A 17902-nucleotide genomic window follows, 5' to 3' on the forward strand; every position below is an offset into this window, starting at 1 on the left:
CCAGGACATGTCATTCAAATCCCACGTTAAACAAGTTTGTAGGATTTCCTTTTTACACCTTCAGAATATTGATAAGATTAGAAGCATCCTTTCCAGGAGTGATACTGGAAAACTAGTTCATGCATTTATTACATCAAGACTGGATTACTGTAATTCATTACTCTCAGGAAGTCCACAGAATGTAGTTAAAAGTCTTCAGCTTGTCCAAAATGCTGCAGCTAGAGTTCTGATGAGAATTAAAAAGAGAGATCATATCTCTCCTGTCTTAGCTTCACTACATTGGCTGCCTGTTAAATTCAGAATAGTTTTAAGATCCTTCTTCTCACATATAAAGCTCTTAATAATCAAGCTCCATCATACATCAGTGACCTGATTGTTCCATATGTTTCTAACCGAGCACTTCGCTCTCAGACTGCAGGTTTACTGGTGGTTCTCCGGAATATCTAAAAATAGGATGGGAGGCAGATCTTTTAGCTATCAGGCTCCTCTCCTGTGGAACCAGCTCCCAGGTTTAGTCCATGAGGCAGACACCTTGTCTACTTTTAAGACTAGGCTTAAACATTTTTATTTGATAGGGCCTATGGCTAAAATCTGATGTTAGCCTAGATCTGGACAAGTGGGGGAGTAGAGGGAGGTGGAGTGTACAATCAGTAAAGACAGCTCTCCCTTGCCCTGCCTCCAACATGCCTCCATCTGAAAGGGTATCCTGAGTTATCTCTGTAGTTATGCTGCTATAGGCTTAGACTGCTGGAGGATACACTGACCACTTTCCACACTCGACTACTTTCTTCTACAATTTGCTCTTTAACTGTATTATTTCCTGCAATTTCAGCTGTTAACTTTATTTTTTTCTCTTAGTGTTTTTTCTCCCCAGAAGAAGCTACAATGATGTTTTGTTGAGCTGTGGTGGCCTCATGGAGGGGGCCATCGGCTTGAACACTGTTGCTAACCACTTAAACATTCTCCCTCTCCTGATAATAACACTTACTTTTTACTTGGTATATATGTGGTGTGTGTGTGTGTGTGTGTGTGTGTGGTGGTTTGTGTGTGTGTGTGTGTGTGTGTGTGCGTGTGTGTGTGTGTGTGTGTGTGTGTGTGTGTGTGTGTGTGTGTGTGTGTGTGTGTGTGTGCGTGTGTGTGTGCGTGTGCGTGTGCGTGTGCGTGTGTGTGTGTGTGTGTGTGTGTGTGTGTGTGTGTGTGTGTGTGTGTGTGTGTGTGCGTGTGCGCGTGTGTGTGTGTGTGTGTGTGTGTGCGTGCGTGTGTGTGTGCGTGTGTGTGTGTGTGTGTGTGTGTGTGTGTGTGTGCGTGTGTGTGTGTGTGTGTGTTTGTGTGTGTGTGTGTGTGCGTGCGTGTGCTGTCTTCTCCATCCCCAGTGAGTCGTGGTGGATGGCTGCTTATACTGAGCCAGGATCCTCTGGAGGTTTTTTCCTGTTAAAAGGGAGTTTTCCTCTCCACTGTTGCTAAATGCTTGCTTAGTATGAGGATTGCTGTAAAGTCGCTGACACCGGTCAGAGACAAGATGCAATTTGCTGGGTTCCTTATATAGGAAACTTTTCACTGGTCAGCTTAATGAATTGACCTGAATTGGAATGTTTATTATGTGAAGTGCCTTGAGACGACGCTTGTCATTGTCATGGTCTGCGTCTGTGTCTCCCTCATGTCTCTCCTTGTGTTCTCCATTCCCCTCTAGGATAATAATAATAATAATGCAATGAACTTATATAGCGCTTTTCTAGACACCCAAAGGCGCTTTCCACACACTCTCACATTCACACACTGCTAGTGATGGTAAGCTACTTGTAGCCACAGCCGCCCTGGGGAGGTCTGACAGAGGCGAGGCTGCCATTTGGCGTCGTCGGCCCCTCTGACCACCACTAACACAGGCAAGTTAGGTGAAGTGTCTTGCCCAAGGACACATCAGCAGGATACCCCTGGCGGGAGCTGGAATCGAGCCCATGACCCTCCGATCATGAGGCAACCCGCTCTACCACCTGAGCTACTGCCCCTTATGTGTCCCCTTGTCTGCTGCCCCTCCAGGTGCTTCCCCCAGGTATCCCCCCCGGGTCCTGTGCTCCCGTTGGTCTCCCCTAGTCACCCCTCTGTATTTTTTCTATAGGTTCAGCTTTTCATTTAATTAGTCTCTTTTAGTGTGTTTCTTTCCCTGTCGTTTTTTTGTTCTCCTCCCTCCTTAGATCATTAGTTTATTTTGCTCTTCTTGTCTTTAGGTTTTGTTTTTACTCTTAGGTCATGTTACTTTCCCCTCCCTTAATTGTTTTCACTAGATTTCTCTCCCCACGCACCTGCAGCTCATCTCCCACTCGTCCCCCCCCCTCCCCCCCCCCTCTACGTTTACGTTTTTTTTTTCGTTGGGCTCATCATCTCAATAAATGGTCTTCCGATGTTCCATTTTACATCCTCTCCTGCCGTGTGTCGTTCCTACTCCTCCACCTCTCAACATGACAGTCATGATTTGGCGCTATATAAATAAACTTGAATTGAACTGAATTTAATGACCCATAAAAATATGTCTGAAAGACATTTACTAAATTGCTCTTACTTTTCTTAATTCCACTTCTTCTTTATGGTAGATTAAAAAAACAGAGTCTGACACTATCAATGTAAATAGCTTATTTTTTTTGTCATTGTTTTCAGAGAATAAACATGAAAGTAATTGTTCTAGTTCATTTTGGACAAAGCAACAAATAATGTGTGCGCTTTTACTTTGAAAATCTTCTTCCGTTTTGCCTTTTGTGGCTGCCTGCTCCCCGCACCCCCATCCTCACAAGCAGCACTTTGTGTCTGGGCGGAGGGGGTGTAAACGGGAGAAGGAAGGGGGGAGGTGGATGGACACTGAATTGGACCAGCCCAGTTATTTTGCACTACAGACCTTCAGAGGCCCGGAACAAGAGGTGGGGGATCAAGGCGGGTACTGCGCGTAAGGACTTGGATGCAGCGGCACTCTAGGATCGGAGAGCCTCCGCTCAGTTGCTCACCGTAAACGGGCGGTGATGATGGTGGTGGTGATGCGCCGTGAGAAGAGCGGCGGATTCCCGCAGAGCCCGACACACTGCACCACAAACCTGCAGCCGAGCAGCGGCGTCCGCCTCCAGCCTCAGATCACCAAACCCATTCATTCATTCTCCTCCTCGCAGCTTTGAGACGAGCCTACGGTTTTCTCCGCCAGGGGTTTCGGATGTGCGGCGCGCTCGTTGGAGTGTAGAGGAACGGAACCAGACGGGACGCAGGAGAAGATGTTGGCGCGATGTTACCGGGCCAAGCTGTCGGTGTGGGCAGCTCTGTGCGTGCTGGTGCTCTGCTGGTTTTACGCGTTCCCGGTCTACAGGATCCCCAGCGACAAAGAAATAGTGGAGGAGGTGCTGAGGCAGGGCGAAGTGTGGCAGAAGAACCAGACGGGCATTGATCTGTACAGGTTCGCCTCCAAGCTCAGATTTCTGTCTAGCTATGAAAATGTTGCCTTGCAATGTGAGGCCCCGCTGAAGTGTCCCTCTGTTAGAAATACAAGTCCTATAAGGAATTAGAGGATATATGTGTGTGTGTGTGTGTGTGTGTGTGTGTGTGTGTGTGTGTGTGTGTGTGTGTGTGTGTGTGTGTGTGTGTGTGTGTGTGTGTGTGTGTGTGTGTGTGTACTATTTTCCTTCAGTCAGGGAAATCATAAATATAGAATGACACCCTGACTAATAACAGAAAATGACAGTTGCAGGAGGATGCTCCTGCTCTCTGATCCTTTCTTTTCCTACATAGTGTGCTTGAATATGTATTTTTCATCTTTTGGAAGTAGTGAAAATATGATAAAGATATCCAGATATCACCAACGTCCAAACTTTTCCTCTCTGTCCAGGAAGTTGCTGACGGACTGTTGCGATCCGAAGCGCATGTTTGCCGTGACGAAGGAGAACTCACCAATGGGGAAGGTCATGTGGTACGACGGCGAGTTTTACCACTCGCACACTGTCAACAACGAGACATATGCAGTATTTGCTCAGGTATTCACACAATTATTTGGAATTGTTCAATCGTGTAGGGTCTGTAAGATGTAAAAGCTTTTAATGCTATGGGTTTCTGGTGTTTCATACTTTTCGACCTCAGAAAGCCACAGATTTCCTTGCAGTTCCCACCACAAGACTCATGACAGACACATTAGTAACCAAAGGAAGAAGATGTAAAAGAATTTCCTCTCCACTCAGTGAAACATGAGGAGGTTTTCCTTGGTGATCCAGTATGTAAGAGGCAGTGGAGTAGACATTGTCATGTAATGGCATGTAAAAGATTACTGCTAAGGTCTCAGTACAAGATGTCTGTGAACTCCAAGGTTCCCATATCTTTTTCTCAACAACACAAACCGGTTCAGAGACAAGGTAGATGTCCAAATCAGTTCAATTGTGTTGGAAAGAGTGGGTGGAATTTTTCTTTGGCTGTAAAAGAACTGCACAGCTCTGAAGACTGACCCCAGGGAGGGGGTTCTCAAACATCTCCATACCTTAATATCAGCTCATCTCTCACTGAGACGATATTGCAGCAGTCTACTCCCCATTAGTGGATGGCGGTCTGCTCCACAACCTCCTCCATTTGGGTTGAGCTGGGGTCAGGGGAAGAGAAAAATGGAAAAGTGGTTCTGTTGGCATCATCACGCCGTGAGCATCAGAGTTCCATCCCTCACCCATGGTCATGACATTGTGAAAGATGTTGTGTGATCCCGGAAACAAGATCATGTTTCCGTACAGGTTTGATTGGATTTAGATATAAGATGAAGAGCTTTGATTTTTCAGCGTGAGCTCGGGGTAGAGCTGCTGCACCTCATGGAAAGGAGTCCTGTGAAGTGGTACAGGCATCTGATTAGAATGTCTCCTGGTTGTCTCCCTTTGGACATTTTCCAAACACTGGAAGAAGACCTCAGAGCTGACTCAGACCTTGCAAAAAAGATGAAATATCCTATCTGGACTAGAAAGGCCTTAGATAGGTGGGGAGGGTCTGTGCCTCCCTCCAGAGCCGGTTGCTTTCAACCCAACATTGGATATGCAGTGGAGGTGTATGTATGTATAGATGTATGGATGTATGTATAGATGTATGTATGTATGTATGGATGGATGGATGGATGGATGGATGGATGATGGACGGATGGATGTCATTTCAAAAACAAAACACCCATTTTCCTTCTTGTTTTCGCTTTCTTCATGCCCCATACTCCTTTCAGTTTTACAAAAATGTGACTCAGATTAACGAACTGTACTTACAAACAAATTAGCGCAGCTTTCAAGTGTTTTTTACACATTTGCATTTATTCTTTTGTTTGAAACCAAACTGGAATGTCCTGTTTCGTTTAAACCTCTAGAAAGGCACATGTGGGTACAGACCCAAGGAGGATGTACCGTTATGTCCTTTACCTTCCCACGCTGGAAATAAAAACGGGCCTTGACATTTGTGTTTATGCTTCCTTTGTGTATCTGTACTCAGACCAGGTTTATTTTCTACTCGTGTGTGCTGCTGCCACATCTGGAGGAGGGCGTTTGTGCCCTGAAACAAGACCAGTTGAACTAACGAATGGGTGAACTCTAAAATCGCAGAGACTGATCCAGTTTCTGAGGCCGCATATCTGCAGTTTAATATTCTGGTTGGTGACTGATGAATATCTGACCCTAATTTGAAGGAGGAAGCTGTGCTTGTTCAGTCATGCAGGATAGAGGAGGTGAGGGTGAATAAATAAGCACAAGGGAAATTGTGTGTGTGTGTGTGTGTGTGTGTGTGTGTGTGTGTGTGTGTGTGTGTGTGTGTGTGTATGTGTGTGTGTGTGTGTGAGATTTTAATCATTAAAAAATCATTCAACTGAGGATTGATTTGTAACATTTTCATTGAGTTGTTAAGTATTTCTCCCATAATGTTTGGGCATTATATCTGATATTTTAAGACAAATAAATGGGGCGACGGTGACACAGAAGTTAAGGGCTTGCCCCGTAATGTCAGAGGGTTGCAGGTTCAAAAGCCCCTCTGAATCCGTCGTTGTGTCCTTGGGCAAGACACCCAACCCACCTCTGCATTGCTCCAGTTTATCATCTCAGCTGATTCTGTTAACAAAAATGAAACTTACTGCCACTATCTTGTGGCTTTTTAGGTTTAATTTGTGTCATTCCAAATGGTTTTTATCAGTCGCTGCATTATTGTTTACTTTGGATAGAGCTGTTACCTTTCACCTGTTCTCTTATTCTGTTAGTTTTTAATATGAATTTTATTCTTGGTTATTTATGCTATGTGTTTATGTATTTTACCCGAGTTCCATGTTTTTACTTAGTTTTGCTGATATGCTCGAGCATTTGGCTGTTTTCTGTACAGCACTTTGGTTAGCAGCTGTGCTATTTTTAAATTGTGCTTTATAAAGAAATTGGTATGGTATGGTATGGTATGGTATGGTTACTTTCATTTTCAACATAGTTGCCATCCGGAGCTCGGCAGTAACTCCCCACATGATTCATACGTCTGGCATTGCAGTGGTGTTACAACCAAGCTTGGCGGTATGGATGCTACAAAATTCCTGCATTGGCATGTTGCCATGGCGGCAGTATTATGCTGCTTTGCGGCACGGTCTGTCTTCTAAAAAGAGCTTTTACGAAAGACTTATCAGGCCCAACCTCATCCATCTCTCCTTTGTTCTAACTGCTTCATGGGGAATTGGTGTCTTATCTCCAGCTGTCATTGGGCTGGAGGTGGGAGGACACACTTGACAGGTTGCTAATCCATCACAGGGACACACAGAGACAAACAACTATTCATGACCACACTCACACCTAAGGACAATTTAAAGAGGCCAATCAATCGACAGTCATGTTTTTGAACTGTTGGACGAAGCCTGGGTACCTAGAGAGAACCCAAGTGTGCACATGGAGAACATGCAAACTCCTCGCAGAAAGACTCCAGGCTGGGATTTGAACCCAGGACCTTCTTGCTGCATGGTAACAGCGCCAGCCAATGCACCACATTGTAGCCCCATAAATAATAATGAAAAATATTTTTGTTAAAGCTTTATTTTTTCAGCTGTAAATATGCAGACCTACTGCTTTTCAGAGACCATGTTCTCTTATCAACATTTTTTGTTTTGGCCTGTCCAGCCAGGTTCTGTTCAGTGTGTCCTGACCAACATGTAAAAGTTGTATGTGTTTCTTTCATTTTGACTGAAGCATGTGTTTCTTTGTGCTGAATTTGCATCTAACCCTTGCATGTACACTTTTAGTTGTGGTTCTGCATTTCTGCTGTTGGCCTATAATATGAAGTGTGTTTCTCAGAGTCGAGGTAATTGGTAGTTACAGTGCACTGGTGATGTTTGGTACCCGGCCTTCTGAACTACCACTTCTGTGATTGCTGGTCTGCGCACAGACAACCCGCCATGCTGCACCGGCTGAGCTGGCAGCAGCCACAGAATCAGAGCATCTGCCAGGGAATGTGCCAATTAGGGCCTTGACAGTTAATTGCTGGTTAGTGTGATGGCTCAAACAGAGCTTGCATACATATAGTTTAGTGAACTGAGCAGCAGATTCTCAATGTTTGCTGATCACATTTTGGACCTGTAACAGTCGAACAGTGACGAGATTTAAACTTTCAAATGGGAAATCTACAGTTTTGAGTCAAATAACCAGTCTTAAAAAAAGGTACCTTTTCCTATCTGGTCAAACTTTCAGGCTCTATTCTGTTGTCATGGTATCATGGTATTGTCCTCTGACTCAATGTGTGTGTGTGCGTGTGTGTGTGTGTGTGTGTGTGTGTGTGCACACGCACATGCGCATGCTCACTCCAAGGGGAGAATAATGAGCACAATTGTTTCCACCGTCTCGCTTAATCCAGGCCTCGGGCTCAGAGGCAAAGAGAAGGGATCTTTATGGTTCGTGCTTCATAAAGTATGTCCTCCACAAAACCTTTAATGATGTTATGAACAAGCTTCAGTATATGCGATTAAAAAACAGCAATTCACATCAAAGGTGGTCAGCCATTACCTTGAGTTATAATTGATTAACACCTGCGATGGTTTACGTGCATTTCTGACAACCTATTGCAATATTGCTGTCATAAAACCCCTACACATTCAAAAAAACACATTCAAAAAAGCTAGATGGTATGCTCATGTCTGTCATTTCAAATGACACAACCACTTGACAGAAAATATCACAAACCATGACCAAATCACACTGCACGATGAAAAGCTTTGTTTCGATCTTTTTTTCCCCCGAGCCACAGACGTTTTTGGGATATGGTTCAGCTGTAAACCTTAGTGTTGAGTGTCTGAATGCCTGCGGCAGACCTCTGTCCCTCAGTGCTCAGTTTCCTGCCATCACATGTACAGGAAACGCTGCTTCGATCAAAACAAAGTATTTCTGTCACTGTAGAGTGTGAAAAAACATTCGTCATATGAGAAGTTCTGAAACTGTTCTCGCTTCATTTTTGTGTCCGATCCTGCCAGATTTTTCTGGATTGGTTGATGTCAACAAATCAGTTAAAATCTTTCAAAACCAAACTGCATTGAAAAAAATGAGTTTAGTTTGAAGACTATAAATAAATCAATACAAACAAATCTCTTTTGCAACCACAGGTCACCATACTGACGGGTATTAGATATGTTTCACTGTTTTTGTTTAAACCCTTAGATATGATAAAGCCTTAGATATTATAAATTATTGGGGGCGATGTCTGAGGAATGCACAGACCAGACTGAAACCTCTATGTAAAACCTGAGTCAAAATGATCCTTATTCAAAACAGAACTAATATTTTGTGGAGAGTTTTTAAATGTACTTTTAAAATATAATTTAGTAGAAGTCACTGATTTGATTATAATGCATTAATGAAAGAGGTTTTATTTGGCGGTAGGCATTTAAATTCTGTAAAATATAATGTAAATACATTTAGTTGAAATATTGTTTGTTTATTGTTTTGTTTTTACATGCTACTGATGGAGTTTCTTTTTCCATGCATTTGTAAAATACCATTTACAGTCGTGGTCTGCTTGTTAAAAAACTGCATCATAAAATGTAGACCTTATTCTGCAGCACGAGTCAGAAATAAGTCAGCTTGTTTCTCTGAAACCCCTTCCATTCATATCTTTCTGGTAGCTCATCTTTCAACAGACTAGGCAGACTGTGGAAGGAAACTAGCACAAGGTCAAAGGTGACACAGGATGAGCACAGCTGACATATTGTCCCGCTGATTGCGAATGGGCACTGTGTAGAAATGCCCTGATGCTTTGGTCAGTTTGCATGCAAACCAAGCTTCTTGTTTGTGTTTTATGTCCAGAGCAACCCTCTGCAGCTGCCGCTGAAAAAGTGTGCGGTTGTGGGAAACGGTGGCATCCTCAGAAACAGCAAGTGTGGCCGGGACATCGACCAGGCCGACTTCATTATGCGGTGAGACACACAGAGATTCCTGGTTACTGGGAGTCTGTGCATCACTGGAACTCTAAATCTGAATGTACTGTACTGAGCCTAAGAGTGCAGCCAAGTCTTCAGTAAAGAGAGCTGGTGTTAGCTGTTGCCAAGAGACAATGACATAGATACAAAAATGGGCCAAAGAGAGGTCAAGAGAAAACAAAGCAAGTGAATCAGCAAAAAAACTATAGAAAGAGGATAAAGTGATGAGTGGTCTGGTGTGCAAAACAATGCAGTCAGTACTCGGGATCTAAAATCCTGTATTTTGTGGAGATTAGACTATCCTGTAACAATAAAAGCTCTGCAAAACCCTTGTCTCCTTGGAATTTCATAACACCCCTGTGCACACCCCCTGAATACAGGAAGAACTACAATAAAGTGGCAATAAAAGTATCTTACAAACAAGATTAAGAATTAAAGCAATGTCATAGATTCTGGAATTATTTTTCTGCTCTTGAGCTCCCCCTACAGCTGGGAGATGAAATGGCACTATAGAAAAAATATTTTTAGTCTTAAAGGGGCCATAAAATGGAAAATCCACTTTTTAAGCTTTTTACAATTTTAAATTGTCCTTTCCTCATGAGAAAACCCCCCAAACCATTTATTGTTGGCTGTGTTCATGCATTTTCTGCTCTCCGCAGCAATTTGGTCTATGTGATGAATGCATCACCAGGCATTTCCCCTCCCCCTGAACCTGGTCTGGTCTCGGTTCTGAAACCTGGATGTTCTGACACATTACTACTGCATTGGGGACAAAACACCACCGCATAAACCTTGCGTCCTGTCTACAAAGATGGACGTAATGGCCATCATCAAACATCTCTTTGATGACTATTGTTTTGTAAGAGACTTGGTGGTCCAGAGGTTAGAGTGCCCAGTCTGGCACTCTGGAGGATCTACAGGTGGTCAATTTGTTTTTATATTATTCATTTATTCATCCACCCATTCATTTGATAAAAAACAGTGCACATTAATGACCATCTACTGAGGTTTCAATACACATGAATATCCCAGATTATAGCATAAATACTAATTTACATCCGCAATCCCTAGACAGATCACACAAAAGTGTGAAAGACAATAAAAAAATTAAAAAAAACACCAGAGACATAAGCATTACATTTGGTACACAGGCAACAGGTCAAATGTTATGTCATGTTTCAGACTTTAAAGGGTTATGGGACGTATTTAACAAAAACGGACATGGTTGAAATACTGCAAAGCAGTCATTCTCACAAAGACCTAACAACAATAAAATGATCTTGTCTCTCAGGGAAGAATAATTCTTTTTCTGTTTTAAATTTTTGCAAATATGAAAATTCTTATTTTTCTGCTAGAAGCTTTCGATCGGGCTGAAACAGACTCACCAGTTAGGTTCTGGTTGGATTTCTGTAAAGCTCAAAAATCTACTTCCTAATATGATGTAAAAATTTCATAACACAGACACCATCTGTCGGCTATTTTTACCCCAAAAGACAAGAAGAAGAAAACCATTTGGAGGGAAGCTTGCCAGCCATTCTGCAACTTTTCCAAACAACTTGCACGTTCCTGTGGTGATGAAAGTAGAAAGATGTGGTTGACCACGACCGTTACCAGCTCTCAACTGTCTCAGTGGTAGCAAGAGAATAATTTTGCTCATTTATGATCAACATTTTCAACAAAACCTCACAAATTCCTAAAATATCCAGAATATGGCTGCTTTAAATTAAGTTAAAGATTGCTCTATCTCAATAGCAGTTTTTCATTAGCATCTTAGTTAGCCATGTTTTATTACCGTATCTGTTGTGTCAACAGTAAGGCCTTTTATTTCAGTCTCTACTTTTTTCTTTATTTTTATTTTGAATTGTCATTTCCTGTATTATTCCTACACGTGTGTTAATTATGGGGGGAAACAAGGTAAAAGAAAATATGACAAAACCAAGAAAACGTTTTTAGCATAAACATTATGGTAAACGAAAGCACAAAAAATGTGTGTCCTGTTCATAAATGGAGATTTGGAATAAGAACAGTTGCTAAATCCTTAACTGAGTGCATACTTTTTGCATACAACAAAAAGCACAGATGCTTGTGTCACTGTCTTAAATTTCCCTGACGGCAATCAGACACACTTATCACATGTAGTCACACACACACCCACCCCCGACCATCACAGATAAGCATGTTGTGTTGTCTTATTGTTAGCAGACACAGTGGCTCTGAACAAGATACTTCTTATATCTGTGAACGCACGCCAGACTGTTCATGTCTTTCTGTTCAGCTGACATTTATTCTAGTGTATGCGAGTGAAGCAATACACACCCCTTTTCCAGGATAAGAACGCATTTCACTCCTATTAAGATCTATAACTTTTTTATTTTTGCATGCAGTAATTTAACTTCCTCAAGACAAAATTTTTCCTGAAAAAGAAAGTTTGTAGACATTTAAACCAAAAAAAATAAAACATCCAATACACGCACTCGGGAGCATTGTTCTTGTGTCAGAATAATAGCTCATCATTTGAGCCAGTGTTGTGATTGGCTGAGTCACCGCTGCTAAAGTGTCTAGAAAATTACATCAAACTGAATCAGTTAAGTCTCTGCTGATTAGTCAGAATGAGCTCATGGACTGTATGTGTCCCAGGGGCCACCAGGAGATGGTTTCTGGCCTGAAGATTAAATAGTTATTGGTTTGAATCTTCCTAAAGCACTAAACTGGCAACTGTGGGTATTTATAGCAGAGCTATACACTCACCGGCCACTTTATTGAGTACACCTTGCTAGTACCGGGTTGGCCCCACTTTTGCCTTCAGAACTGCCTTAATCCTTTGTGGCATTGATTCAACAAGATACCAAGATACTTTGGTCCATTGACGTGACAGCATCATTCAGTTGCTGCAGATTTGTCGGCTGTACTTTTTTATCGGCTTGTCTTTTTTATTGTTGGTTGTATTTCATAGTACTGTTTTATGTTTTCTATCTCTGTTATTGTGCGACTGTTCAGCACTTTGGTCAGCCGTATGGCTGTGTTTTTAAAGTGCTATATAAATAAAGGTGGTATGGTATGGTATGGTATGGTATGGTATGGTATGGTATGGTATGGTATGCACATCCATGATGCAAATCTCCTTTTCCACCACATCCCAAAGGTGCTCTATTGGATGTAGATCTGGTGTCTGTGAGGGCCAGTCTGAGGTGATTCGAGCTTTATGATATGGAGCATTATCCGGTTGGAAGTAGTCATCAGAAGATGGTACTCTGTGATCATAAAGGGATGGACATGGTCAGCAACAATATTCAGGTTAGGCTGTGGTGTTGCAACGATGATCAATTAGTACTAAGGGGCCCAAAGTGTGCCAAGAAAATGCATACAAGGCAGGATGGATCCATGCTTTCATGGTGTTGAAGCCAAATTCTGACCCTGCCATCCGAATGTTGCAGCAGGAATCGAGACTCATCAGACCAGACAACATTTTCCAATCTTCTATTGTCCAGTTTCGGTGAGCCTGTGTGAATTGTAGCCTCAGTTTCCTGTTCTTAGCTGGCAGGAGTGGCACCCGGTGTGGTCTTCTACTACTGTAGTCCATCTGCCTCAAGGTTCAACACGCTGTGCTTTCAGAGATGCTCTTCTGCATACCTTGGTTGTAACGAGTGGTTATTTAAGTCACTGTTGCCTTTCTATCAGCTTGAAACAGTCTGGCCATTCTCCCCTGACCTCTTAGCCTAGTGAACTAGACCAAATTCTTGCTTTGCAAAGTCTGGCTTGCCAGGCTACTGACCTCTGTCATCAAAGCACTTTCTCCCACCGAACTGCCGCTCACTGGATGTCTTCCCTTTCGGACCATTCTCTGTACACCCTAGAGATGGTTGTGTGTGACAATCCCAGAAGATCAGCAGTTTCTGAAATACTCAACAACCATGCCACGTTCAAAGTTGCTTAAATACCTTTCTTCCCCTTTCTGAAGCTCGGTTTGAACTGCAGCAGATCGACTCATCCATGTCAACATGCCTAAATGCATTGAGTTGCCACCATGTGATTGGCTGATTAGTAGTTTACGTTAACGAGCAGTTGTACAGGTGTACCCAATAAAGTGGCCAGTGAGTGTAGCTTTTAAGAACTTTAATTGAAATAAATTGTGCCAAAATGTAATTATGTGCTTTTTATTTATTTATAGATGTAATCTTCCTCCTCTTACAAAGAAATACGTGGACGATGTGGGAACAAGAACACATCTGGTTACTGCCAATCCCAGCATCATAGAAAAAAGGTAAAAAGATGAATTCACAACTGATGCTTTACACAGAATTACCATACTTTCTCTAAGATGTTTAAATGAAGGGGAATGTGTTTTCTAAGAACTCAAATTATAGAAAAGATCTATATAGGGGCCTGTGTCACGCTCATCTACTTCTGGACCATGGATCCCCAGAAGAACAAGAAAATGAATGCATTCTAATCCCGTTTGTTATGTGCCATGGATTTACCATATGATGTCTGTAAATTTTAAAGATGCATTTTGATGCCAAGAACGGGCTTATTTTTGAACAAGGGGTAAAAGTTATATCAGTTAAATACATCCAGGACTACAAATGCGCATCACCACATTTACATCATTGAACCAGACACGGAGAAAAGCTGAAGAAAAGTAAGTTCAGCAAACATAAAATCCTTCCTTCAGAAGGAAAGAACCACCAAACATCTGACCATGAGTAAGTAAATGTATAGCGCTTATCACCAACATAGAATCACAAAGTGCTTCACATAGATCAAAACAAAGTAAAACATAATGATCTCGAAACAGAAATAGATTAACATAAAACAATTAAGTAAAGCAAATGAAAAATGAAAGGGTGCAACGGTCTGGAAGGAGCGATCACCTCGACTTTTATATCTGGTCTTTGGAACTTCTAGAAGGTTCTGGTGGGTGGACCTGAGGGCTCGGGTTGGAGCATAACGCTTCAACAGTTCAGTAATATGGGGAGAAGCTTGACCATGTAGACCAGGGATTCCCTAAGTGTGGTGCGCGGCGCGCACCCCTGGGGGTGCGAGAGCTGCTGCTAGGGGGTGCGTGAGGTGAAAAGTGTAATGGCTGCGGAGCTCAGGGAAAGTCTGTCATATGTCACCATTAGCATAGCCAGAAACTCATTTGTGAGTGGGCCTAAGAATAAGTAAGTGGGCCCAATAAATGTTATTGAAAACAAGTATATTTTGCTTGTGTGTGTGTGTGTGTGTGTGTGTGTGTGTGTGTGTGTGTGTGTGTGTGTGTGTGTGTGTGTGTGTGTGTGTGTGTGTGTGTGTGTGTGTGTGTTTCCTCTGCATGTGCCCTAGCTTCATAATAATGCGCTCCGAGCTTCAGCACTCTGACCTGTGCACGCTGTTAATAGTAAGGTACATTCCATATTTGATCATTTTTAACGATGTTGGAGGAATCTGAAGGTGGTGAGTCATTCTGGCAGATTGTAATTAACACCGTGTCTCATGCAGGTGTTCTGACGTTGTAAACTTCACACACAGAACATTGTGGATGTAACTAAATAAATCAAGAAATGATTGCCATCTGAGCATTTTAGCATTATTATATTATTATATTAGCACACTGACTGTGGGACAGCATTCTAAACGTGTCAGGCTATTAACAGCGCACTGAAGATCTGAAGCTCAGAGTGCGTCTGTCAGAGGTCAGACGCGTTCCAGCGGAACCACGGCTCACGGGTGCACATGTGAGCACATCTGGGCTGGGCAGAAGTAATTTTACAACATTGGTTTAAATAGCACCAACAACGAGACACGGTGACTTGAGCGGCTCATGGAGCTGTGCCGCACACACACACACACTGATTCAACAAACGCACGCTGCGCAAACTCCGGCATTGCGCGGCGCTGCGCCGTCAGACTGAATGCAGAAATGAGCGCTGCCTCCTCCGTGATAAAAACTTTTAAGAGGTTTTATAACAACATTTTTCATTCAAGGTCAAATTAAGATATTAGCTTCTGTTTGGGGATGACGTATGAAATTCGAGTCCGCTCCAGCCAGTGACTCCTCACGAACCTGACCACAACTCATGTTACTGCAGCATTTGTTATTCCAGTCCGCATGGCAGCGGATCGCAGATTCAGCCACACCATAAAACAGAAATAAGTTGGTCTGAGGCAAAAGTGAACCTCATGGCTATAGCTTTTCCATCTTTTCCCCTATAGACATTTGATTACGCACAAGAAGGTGATCAGCTCAGGTTTACGCAGAGCAGAAGGAAGGAGAGAGCTCTGGCCACAGGTTAAACGTTCCTGCTTTAAGAAAACCATTAAATTGCATTTTTCATGTGCTACCTGGGCACTCTAAATATTTATTTAAAATTAAATCAAAGGAAATCTTAATGGTATTGAATGTTTATTAATTACTATTTAAAAAATGAAAGTGATGGGGAAAATGGTCTATCATATTTTTTAACTCTGTCTGTCGAAAGACTGTTTAGCTTGACGTATATATATATATATATATATATATATATATATATATATATATATATATATATATATATATGTGTGTGTGTGTGTGTGTGTGTGTGTGTGTGTGCCATGCCCTGATGTGGGGCTGGGGGGTGCGTCGACATGGTCGGGACATAGAAGGGGGTGCGCGGCTAAATAAGTTTGGGAACTGCTGATTTAGAGCATTGAAAGTTATAGTCAGGATTCTAAAATGAACTCCAGAGTTAATGGGTAACCAGTGCAGAGGCATTAGAATAGAAGTGATGGGTGCCCTTCTGTTTGCTCCAATTAGGAGCCTCGCTGCAGAGTTCTGAACCAAATGAAGGCGGTCAAGTGCTTTTTTGTTAAAATGAGGTAAGTAGCAGCTACGCTGAGGGAGAGGAGTTTCTGTGGTGACGTCACATACGCAACGTACCGACATCTGATGCTATTTATGAAATTTTTACAAGCTGATAAATCTCAGGTGTGGAAAAAACACACATTATTACTTTTCATTTAAATTGAAGTACAACATGTGTGATTCAGGGCGTGAGAAAAAGCGGATTAGGAAGTAACTCTTTTAGACTTGCATTCATTTTTTCGTTCTTCCAGGGACCCATGAGTCGACTAGAAGGGGAGGAGACTTGGTCTCCCTATTTGTCAAAGAAGCTTCAAAAAGGAAATGAAATCAATCATCTTCAATGATTCTTGGCTTTTTGTCTTTAGGCATCAGAACCTTCTGTGGTCTAGAAAAGCTTTTGTGGACAGTATGAAGGTCTATGGCTCAAGCTACATCTACATGCCAGCGTTTTCCATGAAGCCCGGCACTGAGCCATCGCTGCGGGCATATTATGCACTCTCAGACACCTCCTCCAACCTCACCATGCTCTTTGCAAATCCTGAGTTCCTGCGCTCTGTGGGTAAATTCTGGAAAGCCCACGACATTCACGCCAAGCGCCTCTCCACTGGGCTGTTTCTGGTCAGCCTGGCCCTGGGGCTGTGTGATGAGGTCACAGCTTACGGCTTCTGGCCTTTCTCCGTCGGCCTGGACGAGCAACCCATCAGCCACCATTACTATGACAACATTTTGCCCTACAAGTGGTTCCATGCCATGCCCGAGGAGTTCATGCAACTTTGGCGCTTGCACAAAAGTGGCACACTGCGTATGAGGGTGGGTCGCTGTCCCCCTCAGAATGGAGAGAGTTAGAGCAGCCGGAGGGCTGAGCCGATAACGGTCTGTCGATGCTTATTACGTTGCAGCAGGCAGATGAAGAAAACTGGATTGTGAGGCAGACGGAAGATAAAGGAGGGAGCATATATTGCCTGAGGATTCCCTGTGCTGCATCTCTGTCAATACCATCCCTTGCTCTTCTCCTGATTATCTTAAGAATGTCCTCCACAGGACACACAGCGACATGTGCAGCAACACACACATACACACACACACACACACACACACACACAAAGTATGCATACATTCCCAAAACATGGCCATATGTCAACACTTGTTCATGAAAATTGTTTTTGTGTGCATGGATTTCAGTGTGTGTGTGTGTGTGTGTGTGTGTGCGCGTGCGTGCGTGCGTGTGTGTGCGTGCGTGCATGTGTGCGTGTGTGTGTGTGTGTGTGTGTGTGAGAGAGAGATAGGGAGGGGGTTGGTATCAAACTGACAAACATGGCTGCAGAGGTAAACCCCCAGCTGGCTTTTTGGCAAAGGAGACTCAGGGAGCAAAGGGGGACAGTAAAACACACTGAAAGATGGCTGAACTGTGAAACAATGGAGGGCCTCCTGGTACCTACTGGCATGAACAGGAGAGAGGGCGATTTTCCTCTAGGTTCTTTTTCCTTTTTTATTTCCTTCAACAAAGCGCTTGAGTGGCTTTCTCTGTGGTGCCAAATACAGCTTTAGTTCAAAGCAGAAGCTACTGGAAATTGAATCATAAAAACTCCTTAGAATGTCGAGCCACTTTGCATTTGAACCCTTTAGCAAAAAGGGAACTTACTCTGGTGTGGTGTACATTGTTGCTTTTAATAGCCAAA

The 17902-nt window shown here is 42.9% G+C and overlaps 1 protein-coding gene across 1 annotated transcript; it reads left to right on the forward strand.

Annotated features, from left to right (window-relative positions):
* Positions 1 to 3053: 3053 nt before the first annotated feature.
* On the forward strand, positions 3054 to 17148 carry st8sia1 (ST8 alpha-N-acetyl-neuraminide alpha-2,8-sialyltransferase 1). Its single transcript, XM_015950719.3, has 5 exons — positions 3054 to 3430; positions 3860 to 4004; positions 9291 to 9400; positions 13572 to 13664; positions 16589 to 17148. The coding sequence occupies exons 1-5, from the start codon at positions 3252 to 3254 to the stop codon at positions 17067 to 17069; spliced, it is 1008 nt and encodes a 335-aa protein (XP_015806205.3). The 5' UTR covers positions 3054 to 3251; the 3' UTR covers positions 17070 to 17148.
* The last annotated feature ends 754 nt before the right edge of the window (positions 17149 to 17902 follow it).

This window comes from Nothobranchius furzeri, chromosome 1 (assembly GCF_043380555.1).
Source record: "Nothobranchius furzeri strain GRZ-AD chromosome 1, NfurGRZ-RIMD1, whole genome shotgun sequence".
In the NCBI taxonomy this organism is placed as follows: Eukaryota; Metazoa; Chordata; class Actinopteri; order Cyprinodontiformes; family Nothobranchiidae; genus Nothobranchius; species Nothobranchius furzeri.

Coding starts and splice junctions, on each gene's coding strand:
- st8sia1 (XM_015950719.3), top strand. CDS start 3,252: ATGTTGGCGCGATGTTACCGGGCCAAGCTGTCGGTGTGGGCAGCTCTG. Junction 3,431..3,859: donor ACGGGCATTGATCTGTACAG/GTTCGCCTCCAA, acceptor CTCTCTGTCCAG/GAAGTTGCTGACGGACTGTT. Junction 9,401..13,571: donor CAGGCCGACTTCATTATGCG/GTGAGACACACA, acceptor ATTTATTTATAG/ATGTAATCTTCCTCCTCTTA.